The 26,733-nt window shown below is 34.7% G+C and overlaps 1 protein-coding gene and 1 long non-coding RNA gene across 7 annotated transcripts in view; one reads left to right on the forward strand and one right to left on the reverse strand.

Moving 5' to 3' along the window:
- LOC114266073 (protein DETOXIFICATION 46, chloroplastic) overlaps window positions 1-12,592 on the forward strand; it is a 128,887-nt gene extending 116,295 nt beyond the window's left edge. Inside the window, exon 14 of the mRNA XM_082920484.1 lies at window positions 12,513-12,592. Coding sequence (XP_082776610.1) covers window positions 12,513-12,577 — 65 coding nt within the window. The 3' untranslated portion in view covers window positions 12,578-12,592. The remainder of the gene's footprint in view (window positions 1-12,512) is intronic.
- The window catches only part of LOC114262394 (uncharacterized), a 39,911-nt gene extending 13,994 nt beyond the window's left edge, over window positions 1-25,917 (reverse strand). Inside the window, exons 1-7 of one of the 6 annotated variants that reach the window (XR_014364374.1) lie at window positions 25,750-25,917; window positions 24,951-24,988; window positions 7,867-7,971; window positions 3,478-3,546; window positions 3,259-3,369; window positions 2,539-2,637; window positions 1,848-2,183 (exon numbers count right to left, since the gene is read on the reverse strand). This is a non-coding gene — a long non-coding RNA (uncharacterized LOC114262394). Of the gene's footprint in view, window positions 1-1,847; window positions 2,184-2,538; window positions 2,638-3,258; window positions 3,370-3,477; window positions 3,547-7,866; window positions 7,985-24,950; window positions 24,989-25,749 lie in introns of those variants that run through there. The other 5 variants (XR_014364372.1, XR_014364375.1, XR_014364376.1 and 2 more) reach the window with 5 other exon arrangements.
- Window positions 25,918-26,733: the final 816 nt, after the last annotated feature.

The following is a 26,733-nucleotide window of genomic DNA, read 5'->3' on the forward strand; positions in this document are numbered from 1 at the left end:
GAAACGAAACGACCTCCTCTTCAAGTAGAGCCGGTTCTCAATGCTCTTTGTCATGAACTAGTCTTCCAGCGCTTTCCAAAGCTCCTTCGCAATATCACATTTTGTGAATGTGTACTTTTCTTCTTTTGTAAGGCAAAGTCGGATGGAACTACAGGCCAGGAGATTAAGGTGGTGTTTGGAAGAGTTTTGGAATTATGATTTGAGAATAGAGTTGTATTTTGAGTTTTGAAATTATGATTTGAGTGTGAAAAAATTGTTTGGTTAGGAGTTTTGAAAAGAGTTTTAAAAAAAGTTTTGAATTAAGGTTGGAATTTTTGATATGACATATGATATTTGATACAAAAACTTACAACTCATAACCAAACACACAACTCAAAATTTTATTCAAAGCTCATAAAAAATTTTGATTTTTTTATTTAAAATATAAAAAATAATAGGTGCCAATTGTAAAAAATAAAAAAAATAAAAAGAAGAGTTAGCACTGTTCCGGTCAACCAGCCGGACGTCTAGGGTAGACGACTGGTTAAGCCAAATTTTCCTACCTTGGAAAGAGTTTTCAAAAGTGGGTGTGGAATTAATTTTTGAAAACTCTAAACAAACAAGACACTCAAAACAAGAGGCGGAAATATGTTTGGAGAAGCTAACCAAACACAGCCTAACTTTCTCCTATTCTATGTTATCCAAGTCATCTGACTTGTCTCCAAGAGTGAAATGCAGATTCATCTGGATAAGCATATTTTTAACTTCACATCTCCACATGCTGAATTTGCTTTTACCATCAAAGTTCTCTACCTCAAACTTAGCGTGGGACCCGGGGATCCAATGCCCGGAGTTGCTTGCAGCTACGGGGCTGCTTGTAGACTCAACTGATCTCCACTCTGTAGATTCTGCCATTAGACTTCTCAAAAAAAATCTCCACCACAAACAATAGCGGATGCTTGAAATGCCGGGATCATGATAAATTCTAAGCTCTCGAAAACTTCATTAAAAATTCGGGTCTGAATCTCAAAAACAGAATCTGCATTTGCACCCGGAACTATTAATTTGGCTAGGAAAGCACTTTCTCCACCTCTCCAGAGACCTCAATGAAATGTCTCCAAATGTAGGAGCCAAATTACAATTTCCCAAAACTCCAGGGACCTAACTACAATTTATTATAGTTTCAAGAGCTAAATTGCAATTTCAGCAAGATCAGGGGCTGAAAGGCAATTTCCCAAACTTTCAGGGCCTCTCTGCAATTTCAAACATTTTAGTTGACTGGGATGATGACTTGGCAGATGTGCTGATGTGGCAGTTAAGATGTGGCTGGTGTGGCTTCACACGTGGCAGTACGTGGCGCGAATATGGCAGTGACGTGGCGATGGAATGGCAATGACTTGGCAGCTTCCAAAAAAATAATTTGAAAATTTGTTTGTGAAGGGTTTTGAAACCTTGACCTCAAGTTTTGGAACCAAGGCTATAACCACTCTGCCATGTGTGGACTTGTGTTATATTCTTGTGCAAGTGAATACTGCAAGACTTCAGGTTTGGTGATGCATTGTTCTGTTCAACGTCTACATCTTCGTCAGACTTATCTTTCTAGTGACTCTTCGGCCAAACTTCGACAGAGTGTGTGAGGGCGCGTGAGGAGTCCGCTTGGGTTAGTCTTTCTGGGTCTGGACTCGTCTCATCGAGGCGTACATTCTAGTATCTTGAAAACGTGATTTCGACAACTTCGAAATTTTCAGTTTATAGAAAACATAGTTGCAGATGCTCTATTTTGTCACAATTATGCTTTGATACCAATTTGTTGTGCCTAGGAGGCAGAAAATAAACACACACAAGCACGAACACACAAAGATTTACGGGCTTCGGCAAATCACCTACGTCCACGGGCAGCGAATTTCACTATATGGAGAGAAATACAAAAATTTTAACAATGGAGGAGCAGGAGACAATACTCTCACTCTACTCACACTCACACTCATACTCACACTCACTCAGTTACTTACACTCTGCTTACACTCTCTTCTAATTGCCACACCAAACCCCTCCCATTCACTAACCATTCATAGATGTAATGGGAGAACCAAAGTCTTCAACAAGCCACCGACAACATTTATGGAAGCCACCAACAGAATCTAAAGATCAGCCACCCTACCATGGAGTAGCTTGGTTGAATCGTTAATCCAAATCTTCAGCTTCTTCATTTGTGTTCAATCAGCAGCCATTGTTGACAATGAAAATCAGAGCCAATCTTCAATTGGTAGATTATAAGATAAAGATAAAGAGGTATTATGCAATATTAGCTAATACTGGTTTTGGTTGTTGATCCTTTTGCATCAGCATAGAATACAAATTTTGATCTCTTCAGCACAATTGAAAATTGTAAATGTGACACACTGTGTACTTAAAATCTACCCATTACCATACATATGATTCTCTTTTTTTTAAATGAATATTCATTTCTGTGACATGAAAAGAAAGGCACCTCAAAAATAAAAATAAAAATAAATAAATAAACAATAAAAACCCAATAAAAAGCAAAAACAAGCATACCAGCAATGTCCCCTCCTCAAGGCTATGAATACATGGTGTTACATTTTGTGCAAAAACAAGCATACCAGCAAGGAAGTATGGAATCAACACTTTATGCATCTGCATGGACAATTTTAATCAAGGAAACAAGAAAATGTTACATTTTTATATTTTTCAGATAATATGAAAAGCACAACACATCTATAGAGTGTTTGCATTCCATTAAACCCATTTATTGATAATCAGGGATAAATGTGCTGTAAGTGACCATCATATTTAAGCGGCATGTATTAGAGCTACAAGAAATGATAGTGTCTATAATGCTCATTAGAGCATAATAGCTATACATGCCTCTGGTTCTTTCCTAGATAATATACGATTACACAAGCTAAAATAACAAATATAAGAAAAGGCAAAAATCTGGATATTCATTAATGCTCAAAGAAAAAATATATATAATGGCTAAAAAATATATAAAAAAAAAAACACAAAACTAACCTCCCCTATGACCTCAAGATTTGGTGAAAAAATTGAGGAACATCAAGGAAACAAATGTTCCAATAAAACCTAATATCAATCAGCTAAGTGCTCCAATGATCACTTGCATATGAAAATCATGTAGAGCCAGACGTCGGTCATAGGAATTTAGGAATAGTAATCATGCACTACACTCCAACTTTATCCATGAAACATGAAATAATTCCATAAAACCCATAAAAAAAGAACGTAAGTTTACCTAACCTCTGCTAGACTTCGATTAACTCCATACATCAACTCAGGCATAAATGACTGAGCAGTTTGTCAAAGAGGCCCACCAAACACGGTACACATGCCGTAAAGTTGCATCTTGACCTAGAATGACAATTTGGCAGTATAAATTTCCATCAGTTTCTTGCAGACAAGAACTTAATGCAGATAAAGAAAGAAAATAAAGGGAATTTTAAAGTATGTGATACAAACCTGATGAGCAGTGACAGTGTGTGTGCCCATTGATGTAGCAAAATATACAATGAGAGAGTAAAATGTAACCTAAACATCAAACAAGTTAGATGATTGTATAATCATGTGTGCGTGGATATAGTTAGAAAATCAAGATGTCCCAAGTCTTTGACATTATTGTCGCAAACACTGGAGCAGCAATCATAAATATTTGCACCCAAAAAAATTGCACTTTAGTCTCAATTTCATTAGTATGTATATCTATATATATATATATATATAATTACACTTCATTATAATAATCTTTTTCCACAAATATCTACAATATTTTAAGGTGTATTTGTACCCAAAAAAAAAATGTGAAAAACCCTCAAACTCCCTTGCACATGGCTAGCCACCCCTTGGAGGATTCTTGTGGTGTACTTTGAAAGCGTGATTCAAGAATTTAAGGAAGAATTTGTGATTTGGACCCAAAATCATGGAGACTTGTCTTGTACTAGCTATCAAACCAAACTACAACCAAATCATGATTTAAACCACAATTAAACCTCTTAATCAACCACCATTTCATTAACTTTCAACAAAATACTAATTATTTCCATTCAATTCCAAACAAGGGCACTTTAGACCTTTCATGACTTTTTTCCTATAAATAGAACCACCCTTGCATATTTTGCACAATCAAACACACACCAACACACACACGGCTGAGGAAGAGAGAGGAGAGCAAGTTGTGAGCTTGGGAGGAAGGAGGAAGAAAAAAAAAAGCGAGCGAGAGAGAGAGAGCTTTGTCCAATCTTAGCAACCTAGCAACAAGTAAGCCACAAGCCACTTTATTCATTTATTTTCTCTTCTAAATACATGATATTATGTGTCCAAAATGTAGATTTCATATTCTTATATATCGTTCTCATGTGTTCATTACAATGTGATTGAGTATTGATGAGTACCTTGCTTGTGTTCAAATTGTGTTGAAGTAATTTATCAAGTTCTAACCTATTTAGTGTATCATATAAAAGACACTTCTTCAAGCCAAAAATATGAGTTATTAATACATTATTTGGCATGTTTTTATCATATGAGAAGTGTCCAATTACACATGGTTTACTCTTTTTCTTATAACACTTTTATTTTAAGTTTTGAGCACTATGAGACGGTATTTTCAACCAACTTTCAAAAATTCTAGAAAAATGCAAAAAAATTTCCTTGGGGCTCATTTTTTAATCAAATAATTCCTTCAAGTGTTAAATTTCAAGTAAAATTGGTTTCAATAGAAATGAATGAGTTGATTGAGAGAAAAACTGATTTTCATAACTGCTGACAAATCTGGACAGACCTAGAGTATTTCATTAATAACTAAAAATATAGATAGGCTATCCCACTTCCATAAATTGATTTTGAAACTAGACAAAATTTTCTTCAGACCCTCACAAGGCCAAGTTTTAAAAACCATTAGCAGTACTACTTTGATAGTTATCTTTAAAGTGATTTGAATCTGAAAATTTGTTACTTTTAATAGTTTCGTACTCTTAGTTGATTCGATAAGCCTCCTATTGTTTAATCAAGCTTTAGTATACCATCTATGTATGTTTGTAGCTGTATTTCCTTGAATTTATGTCTTGAAATGTTTATACTTGTGTAGTATTTGTTATTTCAATAGCTTGTTCTACCCAGACATAACATACTTAACTCAACGGAAAACTAAAAAGGGGTGGTGTTGGGATTTCGATCACTAAAGTAAATTTTATGAGATAATGACATGCTAATTTCAAGTATTGGTTGGTGGGATGTGTTCCCTATTCGAGAATTAAGTATTGCACAAGTGATTCATTTTGAAACCCTTAAATGGATTGATTATATTCGGACCCTAGGTGGTTTTTGATATTGGTGTTATAAGGTTAGAAAGGTTTTGGGTGTTGACCCATGTTTTACCGTCTCTTTTGAGGTCCATGGTTGATGTTACACAGTAAGTAACCGTTGTAGGCATTTGAGGTAACGTCTGCAAAACAGCACAAGAAGGAGTATCGAATAATCCATGTCCAGTTTTTGTGGTTACGGGGATGAAATCTCTTTGGGGGATTTCTAGTTTACTAACACTTAAAATTGTAACATTTTTATCTCTTGATTTGGATATCACGCTTTATTGGTTATTGTAATTACGATTGTGTGTTGGATTGGAAAAAAAATGGGGCGATGTGTGTGTGAGTTTACTGGACATTCCAAGCTCATAGTGTTTCATGCCAGGCGTTAAAGAATTTTACCCTGATAACGGCATTACAAAAACTTTCGAGGACATATGGCTATCTTAGAAGGAATTAGAACTTATTTTGTTTAAGTTCATCATGTAATCATATTTTTGGAATGTAATATTGATGGAACTACTTGTTTTGTAACCTTGACTTAATTCTTGTAACTATTACTTCTGCTATATGTATATATATTATCTTGTGTAAACCTACCCTTTCCTTTCCCATCAACTTATGTTGTCATTGAGTAAATACCTTATTAAGATCTGTCAAAAAGGTAACTTTGCTATCTAAAGAGATTGGATTTAGAAGGAAGACTATTTTGACTCTTATGATCTTTCTTGGGATTTTACTTGGTTATTGATCAAATGACTCATCAGTGATATTTCCTTGATCTCAACCCTTGTATTAGAATTGGGGGCATCGCAACCTAGTATCAGAGCCTAGGTTCAAACTTTTAACCTTCATGATCCGATTTGCAACTCTAGTAACGTTACCCTAACCCTTACATTAATGTATTATCATAGCACTATACTTAATTAATATTGTAACCTAAAAGAAACTAATAATGAAAATCCCTTTCTCTACTGTAAGATGGCACTGGGCAAGTTCTCATCATCATACGATGTCAGGTTTGATACCTAAGGAGCTTTTCACTTTTAAGAAAGAAGGACCATGTTTGTCACAACCAACCATAGTAACCAACGATGTGAGCTAGCCGTATAAGACATGATCATTAGAGATGTGCAAAAGGTGGAGGCGGACTACTCCTACTACATCATTGAGCATAAGCGGTCCTTGATATGACAACGACTGCAATACTAGAGCCCAGCAACAAAGTATGCACTTCGCTTGAAGCAAGATGACCCTAGGTTGACCACATTGATACATTAAGCCCTGGCAGATGGAGCATGACTTGGGTGCCCTTGCTTATAAGGAGTTCATACTCAATACTGACCATGAGGCCTTGAAGTACATCAACACCCATTCTCATTTCAACAAGAGACATGCTAAATAGGTGGCTTACTTGCAACAATTTACATTCTTTTTATGCCATAAATCGGGGGTTGTTAATACAATGGCCGATAGGGCGAATAACTCTTTCGATTGAAATGAAGAATGAAGTTATGCGTTTTGAAGAGTTTCATACATTCTATGCAAGTGACCCTTACTTCTCCAAGATTTTTTATGCTTTGCAAAAGGAGGATAGGGCTACTTATCCAAGTTACATGATTAGAGATAGCTTCCTCTTCCATGGCCTTAAGTTGTGTGTGCTTAATTGTTCCTTGAGGGGCATTTGTTGTTTGAGCATTACAAATTGGGACATTTTGGCAAAGACAAGACCCTTGGGTTACTTCAAGATCCTTATTATTGATCAGACATGACTAAGGATGAGGGCAACCATGTGAAGCGGTGTCAAATTTGTCAAAGAAGCAAAGGGACTGCAACTAATGAGAGATTATATATGCCTTTACCGATACTGGATGGTCCTTGACAATGCATTAGTATGGACTTTGTGTTAGGTTTACCTCCTACGCAAAGGTAACACAAAGGAAGAGTGATTCTATTATGGTAGTGGTGGACTGTGTCTCCAAGATGGCACATTTTACAGCTTGTAAGAAGACCATGGATGCTATAAATATTGCTAACCTCTTCTTCAGTGAAGTCTATAAGTTGCATGGGGTGCCTATCTCTATTGTGTCTGATGGAGATACTAAGTTCCTTGCTCACTTTTAGAGAACTTTGTAGAAGAAAATTGGCACTGACTTGAACCTTAGCACTACATTTCATCCTTAAACCAATGGCCAAACGGAGGTAGTAAATATATATAGTAAATATATATATATATATATATGAATGTATATAAAGAATATTAAAATCTTTTAGTTTTCATTTTCCTTCACTTTCTCAACAACCAAACATCACCAAAATAACACAAGTTACAAGAAAAATTTCCGACATTTAAGCCAAAGCTCATGAACGACGAAATTTATAGTGCAAAAAAGGAAACAAAAATAACCAAAAAAAACCCCAACCCAGAATGCAAACCATTAGAATTAACTCACCCTATAAAATTCACACTGAAAATCAAAATTTCAGGCAATTACCTTTATTGAGAACACATTTAAAGCATGAGAAGTATGAAAATAGAATTGAAGAGTACCTGAAAATGCAAATTTGCGATTGTGTAGATTAAACTCTCATGAAACTTCTTGAACTCTGAAATTCTCAAATCTTCCTTTTCCACTGCAACACCACTTCATTCACACTGCATGAGGGGACTAAAGAACCTCAATGACTTTTTGATTCTATATACGTTGAAATTATCCAAATGCAATGATTATACCTAAATGTAGATTGCTAGGTATGACGCAAATTGATGATGAAATGAAATTAGAATGGACCTAAATATTATTTTTTAACCAAACCAAATATGTATGTAATAGGACAAAAAACAAAAGGGTAAAATGGGAAGAAAAAAAGGAGCCATCTACTGTAGCAGTACCTAAACTGCCTCTAATTTATAATAGTAAGATATATATAAAATTTATTAGAGAGGAAGGACAAGCCCACGTGGAGGCTGCCCTCCCACCCCTCCTGATTTCCTCTCTTGGCAGAGAGGTCCTTCATCTTTCGTCTTTCTATGTCGGCTCTCTCTTTCTCTCTCTCTCTCTCAATTTTTCCCTCATTAACATTCATCACACAAAATCTTCAATCCACCTAAATCCATTGATATTTAGATTTTAGTTCTTAAGGTCATTTTGGCAAGCATCTTGAGGGCATTGTTTTGACTGGTGGAGATCAAATTCTGACACCGCCAATTTGTGAGATTTTTCTCTCTTCTCTCTACTAGAGCTTGATGTAGGGATCTTCTAAACACTATGTACGTGTTTTAACTTTATTATGTGTTATTTTGATAGTATAACACTTGAAGAGATTAGGGTTTTATTAAGAATGTATTAATTTTATAAAAAGGGAGAAGTTCTCAATCTTTTTTGAAAAGTTTCTTATTAGTTTGGTGTGGTTATTGTGTGACTCATGAATTTTTAGGAATGTATCTTTAAAATGATAAACCCCCAAATTTTGATAAAATCCTAGAAATTTGAAATGTTTAAATTGAGATTTTGTGGTTAAATTCATGAGAAATTACCAGTGTTGAAACATGTGTTTTATAAACAATGTGAATTTGGAAGTGTATGATCAAAAGGATGAGATTGATGAAAATGTTGTTAAGAATATTGAAAATCATTGGGGTTTCTTTTGAATACTGTTTAAACTGAAAATATTGGACTCTTGAGAAAGGATGAGAATTATCTACCATGTTGATATTGTTGGGAGTTGTTGATTGTACTCTTATTATATATTGTGTCTTGGAATTTACATTTTGAATAGAGATAATTATTTTTGACAATCGGTGAAGGGTTGTATTGATTATTGTAGAATTCACATGCGAATTAGGTGAATTGAAATATTTACAAATTCATGCATAATACCGATCATCACATAACCTCATGATTTAATTCTTGCATTGGAATTGAGAAATTGGTTTTCACAGTTGATTCATTGGAAATATTTGAAATGTATTGAGTTACGAGATAAATACCTGGGTGAATCCGGTAAGGGGTGTAGAGTTGAGAATTAAGATAGGCTTGAGGTTCATGGTGAATGTCCGAAAACATGCACAGAATAGATACCAAGTTCCTTCTAGTTAGGAGTCGATAAAGTGGTTTCAGTAGTACTTGAGAGCCTATTTGTGACACCCCAAACTTGGAAATATCAAGGAATAATATTAATAAATAAATATAGGGTTTTTCTATGGTTACAAGTCTAGGAAACATCACCAATGAGTCATTTGGTCAATAACCAAGTAAGATCCTTGGAAAGATCAGATGAGTCAATATAGCTTCCATTCAAAGTTCAATCTCATTAAATAGCAAAGCTACCTTTTTGACAGATCTTAACAAGGTATTAGCACAAGGTTTACGTAAATTGATAGAAGGATAAGAATAATTATACAAAAGATATATGTATATATAAGCAAAACAATAATTAGAAAGTTATAACTTAGTTACAAAACAAAAAGTTCCATCAATTTTACATTCTCAAAAGAAAATAAGATCACAGATGGACTTAAACAAAGATAATCTCTATCTTCTTCTATGATAGCCAAATGTATTCAAATGTTTTGGTTTCTTCTTCGTCCGGATAATCATCTTCAATACCTAACATGGAATGCCATAAGCCTAGAATGTCCAATAAACACACACACACTCGGTCCTTTTTTCCCAATCCAATACACAATCATAATTATAACAAACAAGTAATGAAGCATGATATTCAAGTAAATAATAAAAGATTACAAGGTTAGATGTTAGTAATCTAGAAATCTCTTAAAGAGATTTCATTCTCCCAACCGCAAGAATTGGACTCGGATTATTCGGATGCCCCCCTCTTTTGCTGCTTTGCTAACCTTGCCCCAGATGCCTACAATGGTTACATGTTGCGTAACACCAACCAAGGACCTCAAAAGAGACAGTAAAAGTAAGGGTCTTGCCCACAACCTCCTCCAATCTTATCCATCATAAATACCTAGGGTTCAAATACAACTGATCTATTCAAGGGTTCTGAAACAACCACTTGCGCAAGATTTAACCTTCAATTGGGGAACACGTCCCACCAACCAATTCAAATGCAACATAAGCATTATTTGATAACATTATTCAAGTGATCAAAAACCCAATACCACCCTTATTAAATTTTCATTTGTGTTAAGTGTTTTAAGTCAACATTAGAACAAGTAATTGAAATAACAACTTCTACACACGTATGAACACTTCATGGCATAAAATTAAGGTAATACAACCAAAAACATATGTAGATGCCATGCTAAAGTTTGAACAGATAATAAGCAGAATATTTAATCAAATAAGAACATGAAACTGTTAACAAGAACAAATTTTCAGTTTCAGTCTACTCTAAAGATAACTATCAAAGTGGCTTTTTCAGATTTTTTCCAAACTCCCCCTTTCTATGGTTTGTAGAGAATTTTATCTAATTTCATAATCAATTTTCATAAATGGGATAGCTTTTCTAGATTTTTAGTTATTAAAGAAATAGTCCAGCATTGTCCAATTTCATCGATTGTTACGAAAATCAGATTTTCTCTCAAACCACTCATTCATTTTCAATAAAAACCAATTTTACTTGAAAGTTAACACTTTAAGGAAGGTTTTGATATAAAAATGAGTTTAAGAGGATTTTTTAGTATGTTTCTAAAATTTTTGGAAGTGGGCTGAATATACTGGTCATAGGTTCACAAAACTTAAAATAGGAAAAATAGTAGAAAAATGGGGCAACCATGAGTAATTATCCACTTCTCTTATACTGAAAAAATAATAAATAATATACAAATAACTCAGATTTTTAATTTGAAAATGTTTTTATGAAAATAATGTAAAAGTGGATAGAAAAAGATAGCTTTATTTCATTCTAAGAGAGAATACATGCAAGGTGGCAATCAAGGTTCAACTCTTCTTATTTAAACACATGAACACTATATATACATATCTGAAAACAATACTTTAAGCCTCTAATAGCATGTATTTGAATGAAAAAATAAAAGAGAGGTGTGTTGTGTCTTACTTGATTGCCTAGAAGGGTTGTTGTGCAAGATTGCTCACTTTCTTCCTTCTTCTCTCAAAGCTCACACTTTCTCTCCTCTTTCTCTCCTCTTTACTGAAAATATAGTGTGTGTATGTGTTTGATGTGAAAAAAGTGTTGAGGGACGTGGTGTATTTATAGAAAATTTGTGATGAATTGTTGAAAGTGCCCTTAGTTCCAATGGAATGGGAAAGTTTTGGATTTAGTTGAAGTGTAATAGAATAAGGGGTGATTAGGAGGCCTAATTAAGTGTTAAACATGATCTAGTTATAGATTTAGTTAGGATAGAATTAGAGGTACAAACATATCCCTTGATTCATGGTACTTGGTCAATTTTTCTTCTTAGATTCATGCAATATGTTTCCAAAGGAACAATATATATACATATCAAGGTGTCTAGCCATGTAGGGAGGATTTTGTGTGATTTTTCAAATTATTTTTGTGTACAAACTCCTATATATAATGTACATATTTTGTGGATAAAAAATATAATAATGATTTGTACTTTATATATATATATATAAAGAATGATTTAGGGTTAAAGTGAAATTTAAATAAAGTGTAAGGGATTGGGCTCAATTAGAATATAGTGTTCATAAAATAATTTGGTTTGAGTTGCTTCATTTTGAATTAAATGGTGGCTAGCCGAACAAAAATGATGAAAATCGAAAACTAGGGTTTAGAGAAATCAATCTATAATTAAAGAGTTAAATAATTAATATTAGAGTCTTAGAAATTATTACTAAGCTATCGGGGTCGATTAGGATTAGTATGGGTTAGTTTGGGATGCATTTTCAATTCTAGGGTTAAAATTGCAAGTAATGAAAAATTAAGGGCTTTTATAAGAATAACTCAAAAGTAAGGGCCTTACTAGGGTTTACAAAATTTAGGGGTCTCACACTATTTGCAAACACCAACTTAGGGATTATTAGTGTCGTATTTATCGCCCCTTGTTTTATCAAATGGATGATTGAATTAATTATGTTTTCGAACAAGTGCATGGATGAGGATTTCGAAATGAGAAAACTCATATTTTTTGCAAGACATTTCATATGCATTGCACCTTATGATATTGCTAAACTACATGCACTCAATTTAGATCATCTTTGCTGGACTTTATGCTTATCCCTTAATGGAAACCATTTTCAGGTAATTGCAGTGTGCCTCTCACCGAGATGAAGACATGGAGGACCTTTTTAGAGCGCAAGGCTTAATTTCTATTTGTTTTGTTTTGTAATCAAGGACTATCTATGTATGGGTTTGAAAACCATTTTTGTTGTAACCGAACTAAGCCTTGAAACTTGTAGCCCGTAGGACATAGATGTATTTATTTAACTTTCAATTATCGTAGTCACATGCTAAAGATTCGCGTCATAGAGATGATGAATGTATTGATGCATTTGATTTTATTTTGTAATCCCTTAATTGAAATTCATGGAATGACATACAAGGATTTTAGTATAAATTACATATCGGATTATTGATGTTGATTATAGTTACCGCATGCATAATGAGAAATGTAGTATAAAAATGAATTATACTTAAAGGATCAAGTATCAATATTCTCGGCGCGTTACAAGATCCAACCAAGCACTAATAAAGGTTGGATTCGAAGATGAAGCCATGCTCATATTTACTTCTTCTAAAGGGTCCTAAGCTTTAATTGTCAAGCTTTTCAATATCTCAGACTCTTTCAGTACCTTTGGCATCTCAACTTCTTATTGCTTTTCTTCATCTTCATAGACAAAATCTGTCTAGAAGGTCTTATCCTCTTGGATCTTGGCCTCAATATCTAAGTCCAATACATTGTTTGAGGACATTTGTTAAGGCATTTTGTATTGCTTCTAACTCAAAGCCAATTATCACACTCATCTTTGTTTCTTACAGGCTTATCCAAACCATCTTGGATCCTTTGTTTTAGATAAACCATTTATTCATCTGCTCCATGCTTTGCAAATCCTTCATGAGTCTTCATCACACTCACTGGTATCACTCCAAAATTTGCATGAATAGTAAATGGTTAAGGGTCTGTTTGCACCTCTTCCACTTCTCTATCACCTAATGCCATTATGATCTTTTGGCGTAGAGAATATGGCACACACTTGTGAGTACGAATCCAATCTCTTCATAGAAAGGCATTGTATTTAGCCTTATTATCCACCACAAAGAAAGCTACTGCGTAGTTTCTAGACCCCACATTAAGATTGACTAGTAGGATAGCTTGGGCCATTTGTTTGTGTCACAACCCCAACCCGTCCCTAGAGGTTAGAGTGATGATCGGCCAGTAATCATAGATTACCGACGACCTTTTAACCAAATCACAAAATATTTGTCACATATCGGGACCTAAAGTGAAAGCAAAAACTAAAATAACATTGTCCATTGAGCTGTGTATACATGATATGAATCGAAATACTCAAAACATTTAACAACACACTTATAATATATACAAACATTTATCTTATACACAACCAAAGATCACATACATGACTTAACAAAAGTTAACAAAATAAGGCTTAACAAAGTTTGGCCACAAACAAAAGCTAAAGCCTTGACGCAGAGTCACTTCTTCGGATGGTCTTCTCAAAAAGGTTGGCTCCAAAACAAACTCTAATGCAGATTTTTCTAGATGCGTACATATATAGGGGAAAAGGGTGAGCTAGAAGCCGAATGAGTAATGTCAATATAAAGAGGTTGAATGAATGAGTTGCAAAACTTTATAAAAACAACATTCTTAACATGATCAAATAATTTTTCATATATATATATATATATATATATAATACATAAAATTCATCAAACCTTTCATAGTTAAATATATTGCACAGTACATCTGATAGCATGATATGAAATAAACAAAATAAAGCTTGACAGAACGATCTCAAAGGATTAAAAACATACAGAACGTTCACATTGGCCAAGCTCATACAAAATGTCCACATTGGAACAAAAAAAAAAAAAAACATACTGAACGTCAACAACGGGTCGATTACATACAAAACGCCAATAAAAGAACGAAGCCATACAGAACGATCATACATGATCGAAGCCATGTAGAATGATCGTCAAAGGTCGACATCATACAGAACATTTATAATGAATCAATAACATATGCAGAACGTCTATGACGAATCGAAGACAGAATGGAAGTTTACGAAGATCAAAGTATATGTTTATGGATGTCACATTAGATGATCAAAAAGGGAACTGTGAGAACTCGAATATACAAATCAAATAATAATTAAGTAATAATTATTTTACAATCTCAAATATTTTGCTTGTAAATCTTTAAGTGCAAACTAAATATTATTGGAGGATTTTCTAATTAATTTTAAAACCCAAAATAAATTTTTGGTGAAAGTCTTTAATTTAGAGGCAAGATTTATTATTTTTAAAAAAAATTAAATAAATACAGAACAGGGTGTGACTTGAACTCTGGACCACAATTTGATAAATATTGGTCTTACCATTTAAGTTGCTTACAACATATTTAAACATTTTGTATATTATTTATTTATTTGACCTACACATGCTTTGGGTGTGCCCAACCACTAGTATTAAATAAAATATACACAAAACCCTACCTTCTTATTTGTTCATCACAGCAGCCGTGAGGGAGAGAGAGAGAGAGAGAGAAGAGAGATTTGAGAGAGACTTTTAGCAACATTGGTTGTCAACAACTCTAACGTATTGTCTTATTTTATTATATCTATATATTGTGATGGTTCATATGTGTAATTTTCTTGTTGTTAGGATGGAATAAGAGAAACGGGTGTGTTGTTTGGGTGCCGAGTCAGTGATTGGTGATGAGAAATAATGGGTGTAATTCTTAATCCAAAAATTATGTACAAAACCACAAACTTTAAAAATCAAGAAACCATATCAAACGAATGAATTTTGAATTGAAATTTTTATAGTAGATTAATTATGTATTGAATTGCATATCTGAATGTCCTCATAAATTTTGGGATTCAAAATCTATATTAATTGGTGCGTTCAAATCTGTCCAGAAAACTGGTTTAAAACAGTAACTTCAGAAATGTTGTTCTCTTTCTGTATAAATCCAAAAATTATCAAATCAGAGTCATTCGAACAAGTTACAAGTCAAGTTTTTTACATTTTTGGCCTTGCGTTGATTTCTCGTGTATACTAAGAGAACCATTAATTTCTTTAGAGTGCTACAGAAAACAATCTGTTTGTAAATAATTATTTTGTTAAGCAAATCAGGTGAAACCAATTGGGTTTGAAACTTAGGACATATTAGTTGAGATCTGGAGGGTTTTGGAACTTTTTGAACAGCGTGGAGTGGGTTTTTAATTTTCAAAGTTAGCGAATAGATTGGGAAAACTTGTTTAAAACTCTGTTTTATTTTAAAGTTACTTTTAATTAAGTTTCAATTTGAACCCATGTCTTGGGTAATTTTAGACCTTGACGAACATGAGCTTAGGTAATGTTTAAGAGTAACAATGACTGGGGTTGACCTGTGTTAGTGCGCTTTAGTGTGGGGTACTTAGTTTATAATTCTCTTTAGTATTTTTAAATTAGTAGTGACGTGTAGTCTTCATACTTGGTTCAGGACACTAGTTGAACTTTCATATTCTCTTCAAGGATTATATTATTCGTTTTTAGGAGAGTAGTTTCATGCTACATATTTTTATAAATGTTCTCCTACCCTAAATTGTTGGAAAATTAAATTATTGTTTCAGGACTAAACTGGTTTGATAAATTATTATATTATTAATGGAATTAAATTATTTCTTAAACATGTGTAAACTTGGCATACAATAAACTATTTGTTTTGATCTCTTGTTTATAATGGTGAACTACCTTGTTTTGTGAAACTGAATTGTATTGATTATCGAGACCATCTGTATATTTAGTCCAGGGAAATTATTCCACTATGTGTGGTGACTCTAGCCACTAGGGAACAGATTCAAGTTGGGCCGTGATGACCCTAGTGCTCAACGATTGTAAGGAAAAGACCTAGGCTAGGCTAGGTGACCTTCTATAGTGATCCCGGTTGTCCCTTTACAGTTCTGTTGTATTCCAGACTCGGTTCCGTGAAGTTGGTAGTTGTATCTATCTTGTTGTCATCCTTTAATTCCGCTTGATTGAGTTTTAGGATGTTTTGGGCAGGGTTGTTACAGGTTGGTTAGGCCTTGGTTTCAATTCCTTGTTGCCCAGTTTTTAGGCGGTTTGCTCGAGCGGGTCTTCTTGCGCTCGAGCGAGTATTGCACACCCCCAGTATTTCGTGTCCCTGCAAAACTTCTGCAGGTGTGATTTTTACACTCGAGCGGGTTTGTTGGCGCTCGAGTGGGTAGCACTTTCTGGGTATAAGTTCTGGGAGGGGGAAATCTACGCTCGAGCGGACTGGTTTTCGCGCTCGAACGAATGTACTTTATTCTTGTGTCTTGGTGCTCGAGCGGGCCTTCTTGCGCTCTAGCGTGTCCAGATTTTTGTTCTTGGTGCTCGAGCGTTGTGTTCTCTGCTCGAGCGTGAATGTCGTACATCAGTTGGCAGCTGGGCATTTTAAAATCACTTTTTGCATTCTCTCTCTCTCTCTCTCTTACTTTTCCAAAAAGCCATTTGAGAGCTTCTCTCTCTAAAACCATAACTTCTCTCTAAGTATTGATCTAGCTAGGGTGTTTTCCTCACCTTTGGTCTTTACGAAAGTTGGGTTGATCGTCGAGGGCTTTACCTTGATCCGAAAATTTTGAGTTTTGGAGCACGTTGAGTTTCGACACCTTCTTTCCTTGAGCTCCGAATTTGAGGTAGGGATTCCTACTCACAACTATGGGTTTTGACCTAGATATTTGGGTATTTTGTTAAATGGTTGATTTTGGGAAGTTAGGGTTTGAAAATGTTGAAAAGGGGTTTTGTTATTTTGATTCAAAAATATGTATTTTGGGTTTCAAAATAATGATTTTGTTGTTGGTTGTTGATATATAGGCCATTGGGTCAATATTGAGAAATGGGGTAGAAAACCCTAATTTGTGGAATAAATTAATTGGTATAATTAATTTGGGAAAATTGTAGCTATATGGAATTGAGTTGGAAATAATGAAATTGGTTCATTATATGGTTGAATTGTGGAGTTAGATTTGTTAATTACTCACTTTTGAAAACATTGATATTTTATTTGTTGGAGCTTTTATTATCTGTTTAGAAATAATTGCTTGGACTACCGGTGGAGGGTAGTTTTGATTGTTGTAGACAATGCATGATGATTAAGCAAACTAAAACTAATCAATTGGATATGTCATAGAGTATGACGGTTGATAGAATACATTAACGTTATGTATTGATTGATTGTATATATGACCTTTGCGTATATACGTTGTATGTGTGGGAGGAGATAGGGGATGTACTCCACGGTTTAGGGGAAGATAGGGGATGGACCTCTAAACCGGATGTTGTTTGGGAGGAGATAGGGGATGGACTCCACTGATACAGCTCATATGCTTGTCAGATAATGTGTTGATAGCTCATATGCTTATCTTTGGAAGTGTTGATACAGCTCATATGCTTGTCATTGGAAGTGTTGATATAGCTAATATGCATATCTGTTGAAATGTGGATACAGCTTGTATGCTTATCTCTTGAGATGTTGATATAACTAGTATGTTTATCTGTTGTAAAAATGGAAAATATTTAATATGAGTCATTGTTTCATATAAGTGGTTGGCCAGGTTCTGAGCCGTTGATGTAAATTGTGAAATTGATAAGAAATGGAAAGTGGAATGGAATGGAAATGGGTTATGAATCGGTTTATGGAAATTGAACATTTATCAATTGCTAATGTCTTAGTCATTGCTCATACTGTGTTTAGCATATCTCTACTGGGCTGTGGCTCACCCTTTATGGGACATCATTTTCAGGTACAGGTAGCATGCCACCTCGAAGGACATAGCTTGGGAGGCTAGAGGCAGGCGGATTGTTTTGCTTATTTTCTTTTGGTGTATTACATGTAAATTCAAGCCAAGGGCTTTATGTGTATTGAGTTAGTACTCCTTTTTGTAACCAAGTGTTAACTTGGAAAGCTGTAAGCCCGTAGGGCATTTGCTTTTGTTGTTAACATGTAATACAGTTGTAAGAATTACTCTGATGAATAGAAATGGTCGGTTTCTTTTATATCAATGCACGTCTAAAATGATGGATTTTATGTATTATTTTAAGGGCGTTACACCTTCAATCGGATCGTCTTAGAGAAAAGGCCCAGGTTGCCACCCCGAGAGTCAGTCTTGCTTCGATATTGGATCCAACGGGCTTATGGCTTTGAGAACTTTGTGGCATGTTACTTGTTATTCTTGGCACCCAGAAAATTATTGGTGTTCATGTTGTAATCTGTTTTAAGTGGAAAATGTCATTTATCATGTTCTCGAGAGACATGAGTATTTTAACTATTGAACTGTGGAATCGTCTTTTTGAAATAGATTATCTTTATCAAAACTGTATGCCAATCTAGTTTCTGTGATATATATCTTATTATGAATTTGATCTATGTTTTCAAAACTGTATTTACTATCCATGTTGCTACTCACTGAGCTATCAGCTGACTTAGTTGTTTATCATTTCCAGGTGTTAGAAGGACTTAGAGTGGACTCATGGCGTAACGGGGACTCAATTGCATGGACCTCTAGGACATTCATTTATTTATTTTTAGATTGTTATGTCAAGTTTGTGCATATTTATTTTTATTTTTATTGAGGTTCATTTAGGATTATTTTGATACGTGGGCTATTTATATCCCATAAGTTTGGATGGCATTGATTACGGTTGGTTTTGTCGTTTATATTTGTGGCTTGTCACTAGATTGAGTTTTGGTTAGTTATTACTGGACTATTGTATAGTTGTTCAATGTGTTTGTGGATTCATGTTTAGGCTTACGTGTGCATTGGGCTAAGTCCCTGTGGGCCATGGCCAATCATGCCTGGATTTGGGGTGTGACATTTGTGGTATCAAAGCTATAGGTTTATCGAGTTACATATCTTGCATTTCATCATTTAGACGAGGTCCGAGTCCCTATAGTCCTTAGTAGTGTGTCGTTTAGTTAGTTTTGTTTAAACTTGTGTTGAATCTTTCTTGATTTCATTTTGAAGGTTAAGAGTTGACACCTAGATATCTACATGGACTGTCTATTCCTTGTGACCCTTTAATGTTGTATTACCATGTCTGCTCCATTAGGAGAAACAATAGTATTAGGTGATGATTGTAGATCTTTTGAGATAGCTATGGATGGTAGAATTTTTCCAATGGATTTGATTTCTTTAGAGATGAAGGATTTTGACGTGATTTTGGGAATGGATTGGTTGACGAAGCATCATGCCTGTGTTGATTGTTTTAGAAAAAGGGTAGCTTTTGCTATGCCGGGGCAACATGAGTTTTTCTTTCAGGGAGATGGGAAAAGGTCTTCTATTTGTTTTATTTCTTCCCTTCAGGCTAACCAAATCTTGAGAAAAGGGTGTCATGGTTATTTAGCTTGTGTGGTGAGTACCAAACAACCAGAGCAGAGGTTAGAGGAGTTGCTTGTAGTGGGGGAATTTGTTAATGTTTTTCCAGAGGATCTACTTGGTCTTCCTTCAGACCATGAGGTAGAATTTTCCATTGACTTAGTCCCCAATATAGCACCTATCTCTAAAAGCACCCTATAGAATGGCAACGTTGGAGTTGAGGGAGTTACAAACTCAGTTACAGGAGTTGTTAGGCAAAGGTTTTATTAGGCCTAGCGTCTCACCTTGGGGAGCACCTGTGTTGTTTGTGAAGAAGAAGGATAGGTCTATGAGATTGTGTATTGATTATAGGGAACTAAACAAAGTCACAATGAAGAAATACGTATCCTTTGCCACGTATTGATCACCTATTTGACCAGTTACAGAGAGCTCAAGTATTCTCTAAGATTGACCTGAGGTCAAGCTATCACCAGTAGAAAATACATGAGAGAAATTATCCTACGCACGACTTGGAGTTAGCAGCATTGATTTTCGCTCTTAAGATCTGGCGACATTATCTGTATGGAGAGTCATATGAGATTTACACTGATCATAAGAGTTTGAAGTATATTTTCACATAGAAGGAATTAAATTTGAGGCAAAAAAGATGGCTTGAGTTGCTAAAAGGTTACAATGTGAATATCTTGTACTATCCGGGGGAAGGCAAATGTTGTGGCAGAAGCCTTGAGTAGGAAAATCGCAGTTGGAGATGTAGCTACTTTGTCTATTGAGAGTTGTTTCGTAGAAGACATGAGACGTTTGAGGCTTGAGGTTGTTACGCCTAGTGATAGGGTTTATTTTAGTTAATTGACAGTTCAACCGACCTTGAGGGAACAGATTCATTTAGCTCTAGAGATTGACCCCCAATGTGAGTGTATTAAAGGAGAGATGGCAGAGGATAAGCATTTAGACTTTGTGGTTAGTGATGATGGGTTGCTTAGATTTCGTAGTCGAGTTTGTGTTCCTGTTGGTGGCGATTTGAGGAAAGATTATGACGAAGGCACATAGTTCTTGTTACAACATTCATCCTAGAAACACTAAGATGTATCGAGATCTTCATGAACATTTTTCATGGAATGGTATGAAGGGAGATATTGCAAAATTTGTGGCTCAGTGTTTGGTGTGTCAACAGGTTAAAGTAAAACATCAGAAACCCGGGGGGAAACTACAACCCTTACCTATACCAGAGTGGAAGTGGGATCATGTTACCATGGACTTCGTGTGCGGATTACCTCGTACTAGTAGTAATCATGATGCAGTTTGGGTAGTTGTTGATAGATTAACCAAGTCAGCACATTTTATTACAATACAGATGAATTATTCTCTAGCTCGATTTGCACAGTTATATATGAAGGGGATTGTTAGATTACATAGTGCACCTGTGTCAATAGTGTCAGATCGGGACCCTTGTTTTGTGTCTAAGTTTTGGGGTGCGTTACAATCAGCTATGGGTACTCGGTTAAATTTTAGTTCAACTTATCACCCTTAGACAGATGAGCAATCGAAGAGGACTATACAAACCCTTAAGGATGTGTTGAGGGCTTGTGCTTTGTAGTGGAGAGGTAATTGGGATGATTATTTGCCGCTCATGGAGTTTACGTATAATAATAGTAATTATTCTAGTTTGGGAGTAACTCCTTATGAGGCTTTGTGTGGGAGGAAGTGTAGGTCTCCTTTATGTTGGTATGATGTTGGTGAGAGGCAAATGTTGGGACCTGATTTGGTGGAGGATGCTACACAGAAAATTGTCACCATCAAAAAGAGATTATTGACTGCACAGAGTAGACAAAAAAGTTATGTTGATCATCATAGGAGAGATTTAGAGTTTCATGTGGGGGATATGGTATTCTTGAAAGTATCACCATGGAAAGGAGTCATCAGGTTTGGAAAGAAAGGAAAGTTGAGTCCTAGATACATTGGACCATTTGAGGTATTAGAGAAGGTTGGTGTGGTTGCATACCATGTTGCTCTACCCCCTAGGTTGGTAAGAGTACATAATGTGTTTCACGTTTCTATGTAAAAGAAATATGTGCACAGTCCGTCGCATGTGATAGATTATAAGCCGCTTCAGATTAGAGAGGATTTTTCATATGAGGAGATGCCTGTTCAGATTTTGGATTCGAAAGAGAAAATGTTAGGTACAAAAGCCATTAAATTGGTTAAGGTGTTGTGGCATAATCATCTGGTTGAAGAGGCAATTTGGGAACATGAGGATGAAATGCGCGAGAAGTACCCACATCTATTCTTATGATTTACTCAGGTTAGTTTTGAGGATGAAACTTTTCTTTTAGGGGGGGGGGGAGAATGTGAGAACCCGAATATACAAATCAAATAAATAATCAAGTAATAATTATTTTACAATCTCAAATATTTTGTTTGTAGATCTTTAAGTGCAAACTAAATATTATTGGAGGATCTTCTAATTAATTTTAAAACATAAATAAATTTATGGTGAAAGTATTTAATTTAGAGACAAGATTTATTATTTTAAAAAAAACTATATAAATAGAGAAGAGGGTGTGACTTGAACTCTAGACCACAATTTGATAAATAATGGTCTTACCATTTGAGTTGCTTACAACATATTTCAACATTTTGTCTATTATTTATTTATTTGACCTACACATGCTTTGGGTGTGCCCAACCACTAGTATGAAATAAAATATACACAAAACCCTACCTTCTTATTTGTTCATCACAGCAGCCGTGAGGGGGAGAGAGAGAGAGAGAGGAGAGATTTGAGAGAAACTTTTAGCAACATTGGTGGTCAACAACTCTAACGTATTGTCCTATTTTATTATATCTATATATTGTGATGGTTCATATGTGTAATCTGCTTGTTGCCGGGAAGGAATAGGAGAAACGGGTGTATTGTTTGGGTGCCAAGTCAATGATTGGTGATGAGAAATAATGGATGTAATTCTTAATCCAAAAATTCTGTACAAAACCACAGACTTTAAAAATCAAGAAACCATATCAAACGAATGAATTTTGAATTGTAATTTTTATAGTAGATTAATTACATATATAATTGCATATCTGACTTTTCTCATAATTTTTGGGAGTCAAAATCTATATTAACAGGTGCGTTCAAATTTATCCAGAAAACTAGTTTAAAATAGTAACTTCGGAAGTGTCGTTCTCTTTCTGTATAAATCCAAAAATTATCAAATCAGCGTCATTAGAACTGGTTACGAGTCTATTTTCTCAAATATTTGGCCTTGCATTGATTTCTTATGTATACTAAGAGAACCATTAATTTCTTTAAAGTGCTGTAAAAAAAATCTGTTTGGGCATAATTAATTGTTAATAATTATTTTGTTAAGAAAATCAAGTGAAACCAATTGGGTTTGAAACTTAGGATGTATTAGTTGATATCTGGAGTTTGGAATTTTTTGAACACCGTAGAGTGGGTTTTTAATTTCAAAGTTAGCGAATAGATTGGAAAAACTTGTTTAAAACTCTGTTTTATCTTAAAGTTACTTTTAATTAAGTTTCGATTTTAACCCATGTCTTGGGTAATTTTAGACCTTCAAGAACATGAGCTTAGGTAGTATTTAAGAATAACGGTGAGTGGGGTTGAGCTGTGTTAGTACACTTTAGTGGGGGGTACTTAGTTTATTATTCTCTTTAGTATTTTTAAATTAGTAGTAATGTATGTAGTCTTCATACTTGATTCAGGACACTAGTTGGACTTTCATACTCTATTAGAGGATTATATTATTTCGTTTTTAGGATAGTAGTTGCATGCTACATATTTTTATAAATGTTCTCCTATCCTAAATTGTTGGAAAATTAAATTATTGTTTCAGGACTAAACTGGTTTGATAAATTATTATATTATTAATGGAATTAAATTATTTCTTAAACATGTGTAAACTTGGCATACAGTAAACTATTTGTTTTGGTCTCATGTTTATGATGGTGAACTACCTTGTTTTGTGAAACTGAATTGCATTGATTATCGAGACCATCTGTATATTTAGTCTAGGGAAATTATTCCACTATGTGTGGTGACTCTGGCCACTAGGGAACAGATTCGAGTTGGGCTGTGATGACCCTAGTGCTCAATGATTGTAAGGAAAAGACCTAGGCTAGGCTAGGTGACCTTCAATCGGATCATCTCAGAGAAAAGGCCCAGGTTGCCACCCCGAGGGTGAGTCTTGGTTCGATATTGGATCCAACGGGCTTATTGCCTTGAGAACTTTGTGGCATGCTACTTGTTATTCTTGGTACCCAGAAAATTATTGGTGTTCATGTTGTAATCTGTTTTAAGTGAAAAATGTCATTTATCATGTTCTTGAGAGACATGAGTATTTTAACTATTAAACTGTGGAATTTTCTATTTGAAACAGATTGTCTTTATCAAAAGTGTATGCCAATCTAGTTTCTGTGATATATATCTTATTTTGGAATTGATCTCTGTTTGCAAAACTGTATTTACTATCCATGTTGCTACTCACTGAGCTATCAGCTGACTTAGTAGTTTATCATTTCCAGGTGTTAGAAGGATTTAGAGTGGACTCATGGCATAGCGGGGACTCAATTGCATGGACCTCTAGGACACTCATTTATTTATTTTTTAGATTGTTATGTCAAGTTTGTGCATATTTATTTTTATTTTTATTAAGGTTCATTTAAGATTATTTTGATATGTGGGCTATTTATATCCGATAAGTTTGGATGGTATTGATTACGGTTGGTTTTGCTATTTATATTTGTGGCTTGTCACTAGATTGAGTTTTGGTTAGTTATTACTAGACTATTGTATAGTTATTCAATGTGTTTGTGGGTTCGTGTTTAGGCTTAAGTGTGCGTTGGGAAAAGTCCCTGTGGATCACGGCCGGTCATGCCTGGATTTGGGGTGTGACAGGAACCTCATTTATTCTTATCAAAAACCATAATTTTGGAAAAACTTATCATATCATCAGCATTTTGGAATTTCATAGCATATCTTATCATTCCATAAAATACTTGTTTCGAAACACTTATCATATCAGAACATTTCATAAACAACATACAGATTTCATAAAACATCTCATGTTATATCATTTTCAAAACCATTTATACGAAAATATCTTTACAAAACATTACTCACCGATGGCTTGATTCAGATAGTCTCTACAACGGTCCGACCTACATAACATATACACAATTTAATAAGGCAAAAGCATTAATCCACTTTAATTTCCTTTATTCATTCTAATTAGTTAAAGTTGGTTTTTACGTGTCTTTTAATTTCCTGATTAGTCTTCATATATACATAGAGATGTCCAGAAGGTCCAAAAGGTCGAAAGAAAAACAAAATGGATTCCCCTATTTTCTGCACGTGTAGAAGCTCCCAACCTCACATGCAGAAGGTGCTGCATGTGCAATTATTTCAGAAGGCACAACTCTGTTTTGGAATGACGGCCGCATGTGTAGTTTTGAGTTTTCAAAAGCTGTCCGAAAATTTGCTAAGTGTATGCCTTTGGAACTCAATTTTATGACCAAAACTCATGCAATACATAATCAAAACACGAAAATAAACATGAAACATGATCAATCTTCAACTTATTTGAATCAAAGTTCTTTTAATTTCAACATCAAACTCCCAAATTTCATGAACGCATTTGTATTTTAAAACTTCTTCTTCTTTCTTCAAACCTTGAGATGATATCTTCAAAGTCATTGAGAATCTAAGATGCATGTAAATTATGAAACACAATCATACTATCATTTTGAAAATTGAACTCAAAATTCGCAAATTTCAAGAGTTATAGTTTATATTCTTCAACCTAGCTCAAATCTTCATTCAAAACCCAATTTCTAGCAAATTGCATGATTATACTCTCAATTACTTCTTGAATTCAATTAATAGGTGAATTAACTACAAGAATTTGTTTTGAATTTCTTACCTAGAATCTTCATTTCTTGAGTTTCCTTTCAATTCCTCTTCTTCTTCTTCTTCTTCTTCTTCTTCTTCTTCTTCTTCTTCTTCTCTCTCTCTCTCTCTCTCTCTCTCTCTCTCTCTCTTACACTTCTCTCTCTAAGTTGGTTTCACTCTTAGCAAAACAAATGAACACAAAACACACCCACCTCTTGAAAATATAACACGTATACACAAAGCTCCAGCACTAACATACACATATACACCCTCAAACTCTAGACCATTCCACAACTTAAATTATTATTTGGATTTGCTTAATTAAAAAACACTTGGTCTTAATTAATCATGATTAGTACATAATTTAATTGGTCTAATTAATTCCAATTAAAGCCCAATTTAATCATACTTAATTTTACTAATCTGAATCAAATTTTAACTAAATCAACATATCATTCTACACATTTAACTGATCAACCTTTTCAATTATGATTTCTCAAATCATTAAAGCTTTCAATTTCTAATCAGAAACAAAATTCCTACAAAATAAATTACGTATGCAAATCAGATACATCACAAGCAAATCAAATTTATAAGAATCATAATTAATTCAAAACTTTCATAATTAAATAATGCAGAATAATATGCATGGTGCGGTTATCACAGTTTGTCCTCCTGTGAAGCCTGCTATGGAGGTTCTGGTTGGAATCAACTTTGGATTTTTTAAACCCAATCTCTTTAGGGAAGCCTTGGGAAACAAATTGGCTGCTACTCCACTGCGCACTAGTACTTTGCTCATCAACACACCATCAAAATGGGTCTTGATGTACAAAGGCTTAATGTGTTGAGTCGTACTTAGAGTGGAGTACTCAAAATGGTAGCAAGGTGCAGCCACCTGAGCCCCTATCTCTCTCATGCCATCAGAATTTGTCTCTTCCACCATCTCAATCTATGTAAAAGAAGAATTTTCATCTAACTCCTTAATGGATTGTCTCCTTCGTTGTCTTAGATCAGC

Source organism: Camellia sinensis, chromosome 3, assembly GCF_055761805.1.
Source record: "Camellia sinensis isolate YWXY chromosome 3, ASM5576180v1, whole genome shotgun sequence".
NCBI lineage: Eukaryota > Viridiplantae > Streptophyta > Magnoliopsida > Ericales > Theaceae > Camellia > Camellia sinensis.